Source organism: Ostrea edulis, chromosome 10 (genome assembly GCF_947568905.1).
Source record: "Ostrea edulis chromosome 10, xbOstEdul1.1, whole genome shotgun sequence".
NCBI classification, from domain to species: domain Eukaryota; kingdom Metazoa; phylum Mollusca; class Bivalvia; order Ostreida; family Ostreidae; genus Ostrea; species Ostrea edulis.
Window position 1 is genome coordinate 4,278,510 of NC_079173.1, and position 9,937 is coordinate 4,288,446.

General features: G+C 37.4%; 1 protein-coding gene and 1 long non-coding RNA gene across 2 annotated transcripts; one reads left to right on the plus strand and one right to left on the minus strand.

Annotated features, from left to right (window-relative positions):
* Nucleotides 1–5,739: 5,739 nt before the first annotated feature.
* Nucleotides 5,740–7,569, minus strand: LOC130050875 (uncharacterized). Its single transcript, XR_008799253.1, has 2 exons — nucleotides 7,483–7,569; nucleotides 5,740–5,829 (listed from the first exon to the last, which is right to left on the minus strand). It is a non-coding gene; the product is annotated as an uncharacterized LOC130050875 (long non-coding RNA).
* Nucleotides 6,084–8,341, plus strand: LOC125666540 (E3 ubiquitin-protein ligase Midline-1-like). Its single transcript, XM_056151677.1, has 2 exons — nucleotides 6,084–6,207; nucleotides 6,332–8,341. The coding sequence occupies exon 2, from the start codon at nucleotides 6,362–6,364 to the stop codon at nucleotides 8,006–8,008; it is 1,647 nt and encodes a 548-aa protein (XP_056007652.1). The 5' UTR covers nucleotides 6,084–6,207; nucleotides 6,332–6,361; the 3' UTR covers nucleotides 8,009–8,341.
* The last annotated feature ends 1,596 nt before the right edge of the window (nucleotides 8,342–9,937 follow it).

Sequence of the window (9,937 nt, forward strand, 5' to 3'; positions counted from 1 at the left end):
TAATTCAATCATTACGCACATTAAGTGATGTTAGCATTAATGAATTATTGCTCTCTTCAATTAAATTGTAGCACGCATTAATTCTATTGTTGATATCATTAAACTATAATTCATTTGAGGAGAGCAAGAATTAAATGATTGCGTGCATCAATTCAGCAGAATGAATAATGATATCAATAATTCAATTCATGCTCGCAATATATATATATAATGTAGAATTGAAGATATCATTAATTACTTGAAGAAATCTTTGATTGGAATGCTGCATGCATGAAATGAATTGATAATACCTTCAAATAATTAAAGATATCTTCAAATATTTGAGTTTGTTATTTTGGCGCTCCATAGAAAACTGTTGGTGCTTTCTGACTCAAGACATCATACCAGCTCTTGCCACAGATGAATCTCACCATACAAGTGACAAACAAACACTAGAATATGTTGCAGAAAAAATAAAGATCAAGTGGGTCGCATATACGTATAATTTTTTTTACATAGGATTCATCTTCTTAAAGGGATTTTTCTCCTTGAGAAGGTGATATTTAAAAATTTGTCACTCTTAATAAGGAATTTTATAAAACCCCTAATAGTATGTACCGGGGTAATTTCTGAACTGTTTGGTGAAAATGTTGACAATTAAGAATCAGTCACTGGTTATCCATGTGAAATTTAGCTATCTCATATAAATAAACTCATGATTAATTTACTACAATGTACCATATTCTATCCAATATCGTTGTATGACGAACCCACTACAAACAATTTTAGACCTTTGAAGAGACAAAACAAACACGTATGGTATATAATAGGAACACAATTCTGATATCTTCATTTGTTTTGACTGACTCAACATAGAGCAATATCGGAAACACTCCTTGTAAACTATAGGAGTGGATATTTATATTTTCCCGCGTTTCGATAGTATAGTGGGAAAATGTTATATTCATTATGTGTATTTAAAATGGTAAGGCCTGTACTATGGTGTCCAGATAGGGCCATTTGCAAAAGCGTGACTGCGCGTTAGTCACAACACGCCGTCACGCCAACAAACAACGCGCCTTCGCGCAGACAAGCAACAGGCCTTCGCGTCAACAAGCAACGCGACTTCGCGCAGACAAGCAACTCGCCATCTCACTGTCACGCCAACAAGCAACACGGCGCGAAGGCGTATTGCTTGTTGGCGTGACGGTGCGAAGGCGCCTTGCTTGTTGGCGTGACGGCACGAAGGCGTGTTGCTTATTGGCGTGAGAGCGCGAATGTGAGTTGCTTGTTGGCGTGATGCTTATTGCCGCGTTGCTTGTTGGCGTGAGAGCGCGAAGGTGTGTTGCTTGTTGGCGTGATGTAACTAACGTGCAGTCACGCTTTTACAAATGGCCCTATCCGGACACCATACTGTACAGAATGCTTAGTAAGGGGTTTTTAAGAGCTGGTTTTGTTAAAGTATTCACTTCTAGCCGCCGTTCTGCACGGGTTAAACAAAATTTTATAACTTAATGTATATTGATTTTTATATTATTGGTATTTTGTGAGGTCCGTTCACAAACTCCCTACATCCAGCGGCACTTGGCAAGGAACACGGGTTTTCTAGAGTTTTTCATTGGTAAATATCATCATTTTATCTCTAGTTTTTTTTTTCTGGCCGGCCCTGATGTTGTTTTTTTTCCGGGAGAATATTGCATGTATGTTGTCAAGTTGAATATTTCATGCACAATTTTCTTTGCTTGTCATATGTAAAAGCAAAAGCAATCGGTCATGTGTGTGATCTGTGATTATGTAAAATGGCGGCGTCATGCACGTACGGCTGGCTGTCGGGCAATATATAGGTTGCATCACTCTATTTATGTGGAGGTTCACGTCGAATCATGGCCGAAAGAAAATAATTCCTGGAACTTTGCATGTTTTATGGGACTTTCCTTATGAGGTAGGCTCTCCAATTTTTTATGAGATGTAAATTCAAGTATTGTGTTTGAAATTTTGTGAGTAAAAACCATGAAAGAAGGATTTAAATATTTTTTTGAATTTTTGTTGTAGAGGTGGGTGATTTGGCTTTTGACCAGCTGATTTTGCACGTGCTTGACTTCGATGTAAACAAACTCTCACGCCTTGCTGGATGGGTATGTATTTTTTGGTATGAAAATGCTCATTAAGAACTGTACTACATGATGTGAAAGTACAACTTCTGAAAAGTTTACTTTAAGGCAGCAGGGTCAGGTCAAAGGTGAGTAATTTTGGTAAGAACATATAGGCAAAATTAATAGAGTGGTGCAACCTGTATAGTGTGTTGTATTCATTTTATAGGGAGCACGGTTGATACAAACTGAATACGTTAATAACAATTTCGGAGAGGACAAATATAACTGTCATTAATATTGCCCTTCACTACCTTTTGATAATTCTCTCTCTCTCTCTCTCTCTCTCTCTCTTTAGTTTTTAAAATGATGTGGATGTTTGTGCGTCTACTAGTTTCACCTTATTAAAATGAAAGGAAGTAGTACAAATGACTTAATAGGAGAAATATTCCAAGCCCCATAAAATCTGGAGCTTCCGGGGGCTTCGCCCCCTCGACCCTCTGCCTCATAAAGTGCCCCCCTCCCGTAACCACAATTCCTGGATCCGGCGCTGAAACTAGTTCATAATATCCGTTCATAGTCAATATGAACGGATTGTGTCGTGTGCTGAAATTGGTTGGTTCATAGAGGAAAATACGATTTGTTATACCGGTATATAGTGTTTTGAACAATGAATTCTGTATCTACACAATATAAATTCATTAAACTATCTATAAAATGATTTTCAATGATATAGTCTATAGCGCACCCTTTAATTTAGAGATGCATAAGAATTTAATATGAATTAGTTTACTTCGCATTAAATCTTACTGCCGTGTGAACGTTATTTAACTCGAATCAATCTAATGCGCATTATTTTACTTCGCATAAAATTTGATGCGAAATAAAATTTACTGCGCATTCGTATGTCCCAGCACCGATAGGCTTCAGTAAAATATAAACAGGCAAGGATGATAGTAAAATTTACATTTGAAAAAAAAAATGTTTGTGGTATTCAGATTGTAGTCGATGTGGTAGTTTTCAGCCTCCTGTGGTGTCTTAGAAACTGAAGTTTAATCCATTTTATTATTTGGTTTAAGGTAATATTATTACAATTATTAAGATATCGATTAACTTCGACACCAGTTGCACCTGGACAGGAGTCGAGTTTGTGAATTACTGTCGGTCTGTGCTACATTTCTATAAACAACACCTTCAATCCACAGGCACTCGACGTTTTAAATATCTATAATAAAAAAAATTGTTTTCCTGTAAACATAATATTGTCAATATTATGTTTACAGGAAGACAATTTTTTTTATTATAGATATTTAAAACGTCGAGTGCCTGTGCTTCAATCTTGTCCGGTTTCTCGTCTACTGTAGAACCGCGACATGATTGAAATTGACACGTTCACTTGGAATTGACGTTCTTGGGATGTTGTTGCAAATGTCACTTTATCTTAATTTCATTTCGAAAAATACACTAAGTCAGGAACTGTCACGATTTATGCTAGCATACTTCATGAGCGCATTCTGTTGAGACCCCCCCCCCCCCCCGGACCATTGTTTGAACTGATGTTTGTATATCAATAATAATTTACCATTGTCCTGTTGTCCTTTTAATGTATACCCTCACGTAAAACTTTGTTCCACTATTATGGTCGAAATCTACCCCTGGGGGTCATCATTTGAACAAACTTGAATCTGCACCATCTGTAGACGATTACAATATGAATATACTACTAATGATGACAATTTTGATTTTGAGATTATCTTAAAGAGTAACATTGTATGTCCCTGTACATTGCTGTCCTCTTGTGGACTCAACCTACCCCTTGAAGACATGAATTAAAGAAACTTTAACCTACAATAGTGTAGAGAAGCTGAACCCAAGTTATTTTCCGGGGGGGGGGGGGGGTCCTGATGTTTCCACACAAGCCCCTGTGCACTACGTGGGGGTCCTTGTATATTGACCTGATTAACGTCATGGCTCTGTTATTAATGAGATGAAGTTTTAAATTTCTATGGAAACTCTAAACTATCCGTAATTAAATCATGCGACGCCGGGCGACAATATGTACCGTCACACACACTTTGAATAAGATCACTTCAATTTGCTGACCAATCAACAAAGAGGGAAATAGTATCAAATGCGTTTCCAGAATTATCCACGAGTTTGTACAACTTGGATTTATCTCGAATTAGGAGATCTTTTCTCGTAATTACGAGATAATGGAATGTGTGGGTTTTTTTTAAATGATACTAATAGGCTTTCGTATGATGTACATATTTTGGTCTCAGAGGATTGTTGTGTAAACACATAGACGGATCCAGGAAATTGTGAAAGGGGGAAGGGGGTCATGATCTTTAAGCTACTCTTCACACACATTATTTACATCTTCTGCTTGTGTACATAATATCTTACGAGGATCTTTAGACGGTTTTTATACATGAAAATGTCTTATTAATTTGCTTGTTCCCCCAGTTCTAGTCGTTGTTATCGCTATACTCAGATCCAATTTCAAAAAGGATGTTTTAAAGGGTAAAAGCCCGATCGGAATTATAAAAAAAAGTAGTCATGAGAACATTGTAATCAGAAAACTACATTCCCTTGATGTAAAATGGTTTACAAATTGAACTACTTTATAAAGGAAACTAATTTCTTGATGAACAGTACATACAATCAGCAACAATATAATTATTTTAGCGATTTCTACCAATTTTGATCCAGTTTTTTCTCCAGTTTGAATATAGTGATTATATCTAAAATTTGGTCATTTCGTTTCAATTATTTTTTATAATATATTTCTTGGATATATATCTTTTCTGACATGTTTTTTTGAAGATTTTATTCGTAGATTTAAAAAATATTGAGCAAATAGCGTTTTCAATTTTCATAAATATTTTTTTTTTAAAAATTAGAATGTTTATATCTGAATCTTCTCGGCATGTTTTATCAGATATTCATATCATGAACGAAATCGCAGTGACATTTGGACGCAAGAATCTCTTATTTGCAAACAAAACACCATTCTAATCATTCCGGGAAAATCACAAAAAATTCATATAAAATAATTGAAAGCTTCTATCACTCTTTCGATGGTGAAACCATACTTCATAAGAAGTGTATTAACGAGCCATTAAATAATTTTTTTGTGTGTAGTGAGCTACCTTAAGTGATACTTGTATCTGACGAAAATATCGTAATTTATATATATCAGTGTTTCGTCTTATTTACCTAGAATTAAATGATATACTGTTGTTGATAAATTTGAACGAAGCAAGTATCCACCTTTCATATCATTTAGACTCAAAGTCTCGTTAAAATTTAATAACTTTAATTTTTTGGTCCGCAAAAAAAAGAGGGGGGGGGGGGGCGGACCCCCTCTAGATCCGCCATATAATAACAAACACATCATTATGAAATAAATCACTGGAAGGAAGTCCTTTTTTATAATCTCTGTTGTAATTCACTACAGTGCCGGGTCCAGAGGGAGGTCTGAGTGTTGGACACCTCCCCCTTCGTCAAAAGACTTTCTAAAAAACACATTTTGAGGGTGGACTCCTCCTTCCTTTGAAAACCAAAATTAATGGTAGCTAGACCCCGCACTTTTTAAACTTCCTGGATCCGCCCCTGCACTAATTCAACAAATCCTAAAATATTAAGGAAATAAAACTCAAACACATAATATAGGATAAGCTCGCACGCGCGAGTACAACAGTTTATTCATACACGTGTACATAGACATCTGGAGGTTCATTATTCCACTCAACTCATTCTACAAAAGAAAAAAGTATATAAAAACACATACATGTATATGTATTTACTATTTAGTACCAGAAACGGATAACGATAAATATGATTCTATTTGCACAAAAGGCCGAATTCAATATAAAAAGGGATATAATCAAAGAAGTTATATCTATGCATTGTTTGCAGATTCCAATTTTTAATGAAACTTTACGTCTGACGTAAATGTTAGCAAACCTACCCAACATAAACTAGGTCAGACCAAACTTTAAAACTATATACGCTCTGTATTTACTCAAGCGATAACACGTAGATAGTGTATACAGGCTGACAGCCGGCACAGGTATTTAATTCTCAGGACTAGACGGAAGGTCGAAAGAACAGGGAGGCCATGTTGGATTTTCAGGTGAGACTAGATTATTATTATAGTAATGACCGCTGTGTTTTATATCATACTATAATTCTATTTCGTTAATTGTTGTAATCTGTCAAAATCTTTAAATGAAATTCCGTTTTTATTTATTTAACAGTAAACTTCTTGTGTGATCCCGGCATCAGAAATGCATCCCCGGCGCAGTGCTCAGGAAGTCCTACTGTGTGACCTCTGTGAAACTGTCCCCCTACAGAGTCGTTGTGAACTTTGTAATATAAACTTATGCAAGGCCTGTGTTGGGGAGCACCTCTCAGATACCTCCAAAGATCACAAAGTCGTGCCCTTTTTACGCAGAAAGGCTACCCCTAACTACCCAAAATGTCCGAAACACGCCGATAAACACTGTGAAATTTACTGTGAAAAATGCGATATTCCTGTCTGTTCTACCTGCGTCACTTCAGGTAAACACAAAGGTCACGATATGTCAGATATTCTGGAAAAACTCAGCGCTAAAACAGAAAGTTTACAAAAAGATCTTAAAGAATTAGAGACCAGAATTTATCCCCGATATGAAATAATGGTGTCTAATGTCGAAACTGAGAAAGCCGAATTAGAAAGGAATTACGGGAAACTGACGACAGATGCCGATGAACAAGGAGAAGTCTTACACCGGGAGATTACCGCCATTGTCAACCAGCGGAAATCCGCCATTACGGAGATGAAAACTAAACATCTGGACGCGATAAAGAAAAACACAGAAGAAATCACACAGAAAATGGCGGAACTCAAACAGATCATATCCGACTTGAAATCAATGCTAAAATCAAACGACGTCTCCTTAACCTCTACTTACAAATCTAGGAATTCCGAATTTAGAACATTACCGCCTAAAGTCCGAGTCACATTACCCAGTTTCTCTGCTCAGAAAATAAACAAAGATCAACTCAATGAAATGTTTAGTTCTCTGCCGCCATTATCCATTAACACAGAACATGGCGACACAATGAAGTCAGCAGAAGCTGTATCGTCTCCTCCAGTCAAACCACTGCTTGATGAGCCGCGCGTTACCGCCACCATAGACACTGGGTATAGACCACTATACAGTGTTAGCTGTCTGAGTGAAGATCAAGTCTGGACACGCGGGGATAACGAAACCATGAAGCTGCTCAACCTCCAGAGTAAACTACTGACATCAATACAAACCAAGTCAGGGGGACTACCAACAGACATAGCAGTGACACGGGACGGAGATCTTGTTTATACTGATAGTAACACTATAAACTTAATTAAGAATAAACAGATACAGACCGTGATCACACTACAGGGATGGAGACCTCGCTCTGTCTGCTGTACCGCGGCTAACGATCTCCTGGTTACCATGATCAGTGATGGTTTCACACAATACAAAGTCGTGCGTTACTCCGGCTCCACAGAGAAACAAAGCATTCAGTTTGATGATCAGGGTCGTCCTCTCTATTCCTCTGTTGGTTATATCAGTGAGAACAGGAACCTGGATATCTGTGTGGCTGACTATGGAGCTAGTGCAGTAGTGGTGGTCAATCAGTCAGGAAAACTCCGATTTAGATACACTGGTCATCTCTCTAATACCGAGCTATCATTTTATCCATACGGCATCACTACAGACAGCCAGAGTCACATCCTGACAGCAGACCATCACAATCACCGTATCCACATCCTAGATCAGGACGGACAGTTCCTCCGCTACATTCACTGTGATTTAGAGTTTCCATCAGGTTTATGTGTGGACATCAGAGACAACCTCTTTGTGGCTGAGTGTGTCACTGCTAAAGTGAAGAAAATCCAATATCTATAAACACAGTGTTAATCACACAGCTCTACAGTGTTAATTACACAGCTCTACAGTGTTAATTACATCTACCAACACAGTGTTAATGACATCTACCAACACAGTGTTAATTACATAACTGGGTTAATTCCTTCTGCTTGTTAATTACAACCCTGTGTTAATTACAACCCTGTGTTAATTACAACCCCGTGTTAATTACAGCCCTGTGTTAATTACAGTCCTCTGTTTGTGATGTGTAACATGTACTTGTGTTTGTGAGTTTAACAGAACATTATTTTGTTTGTGAATTAATTTGTGTTTGATTTTACAATGTATATATTAGATAAACATGATACAGAGTTCAGTCTTACATTATTACTGAGTACTTACTTAGATTTGTAGTACTGTAACAGAGAGTGACCCAAACATCCAGTCTTCATCACAGATCTTCAGATTCAAGGTCACAGTCTTCTGTTTACCATCAATAACATCACACCACTTATCTAAATCTCCACCGTCCTACAAAATAAACAAAGTGTAATCATATCAAACTGAATTGTCAAGGATAGTCTGTGATATATTTACATGTTTACATATATGTCAATGTAATGGGAAGGAAAAGAAGATATGGCTGAACCGGGAATCGAATCCAAGGTCCTTCGTTCCCATGATATGACAGGAATCGGACCCGAGACCCCTGTATTACTAGTCAGGTGCTCTAACCACTGAACTATCCAGATTGATATCAATGGTTTGACTGGACCGGGAATCAAACCCGAGACCCCTGTATTACATATGTAATAGTCAGGTGCTCTAAACACACAAAACTATCCAGGCCGATATCTACAGTACAAAGTGAGCTTTTCTAATTGAAATTTATCTGTTGTTATTGACTTCTTACATTATCTTCTTCACAACCACTTAACAAATTCCAATCAAAAATGGTACCATTCATCCTTAGGTAAAGGGAATTCATGTTTGTTCAAATGATTGATTGCATCTTGTTTAACATTTGAATTTAGACCTATACTCGCCACTTACGGCCATTGAGCAGTGAGGGTTCTTTCACGTGCCACACCTACTGTGACACCAGACATCCATTTTTAAGGTCATCTCCAAAGACCTGTGACATTCACACCTAATGTCGAGCGTTTGAGGATGAAACTGTCACTACCTCTTTTAACGACTTAGGTTTGTTGTGGCCAGCATTTGAACCCCGGCCTTCCACATGCGGGGTGTGCGCTCTAATCTCTAGACCACCATAGCGGTACCGTTTGTTCAAATGAAGGGTCAAAGGGAAAATAATCAAGAAAAGGCAAAATTAGGGTGGGTCATTTAAAATCTCAAGAAGCACTGGTCAAGAAAAAATGATATTGATGTAAATGTTTCCTGATATAGTATATATACAATTTTGTTAAAACCATGGCCTCCCTGGGTTTGGGTAGGACCTCATCAGTGGGTCAAAGTTTTACATGGAGATATAAAGGAAAAAATCTTCTTCACAAGAATGAGAAGGTTATAATTAATCATATCAATATGCAAGCATCCCCAGGTAGTGAAGATTCAAGTTTGTTCACAATGTGGTCCTCGGGGAAGGATGAGGCGGGGGGGGGGGGGGAACCACAATAATGGACACACGTTTTTAAGGGAATGTATAGGGAAATGTTCTTGAAATTCATCTAAAAAACAGCAAGGTCATGATTCGTCATGTTAATATGCAAACACGTTTAAATAGTGCAGATAATTCACTTAAACAAATCATTTTCAAGTGTAGCAGGTATGTGGATTCAAGTGTTTTATGTAATGGACACACGTTTTTAAGGGAATGTATAGGGAAATGTTCTTGAAATTCATCTAAAAAACAGCAAGGTCATGATTCGTCATGTTAATATGCAAACACGTTTAAATAGTGCAGATAATTCACTTAAACAAATCATTTTCAAGTGTAGCAGGTGT

Coding starts and splice junctions, on each gene's coding strand:
- LOC125666540 (XM_056151677.1), top strand. CDS start 6,362: ATGCATCCCCGGCGCAGTGCTCAGGAAGTCCTACTGTGTGACCTCTGT.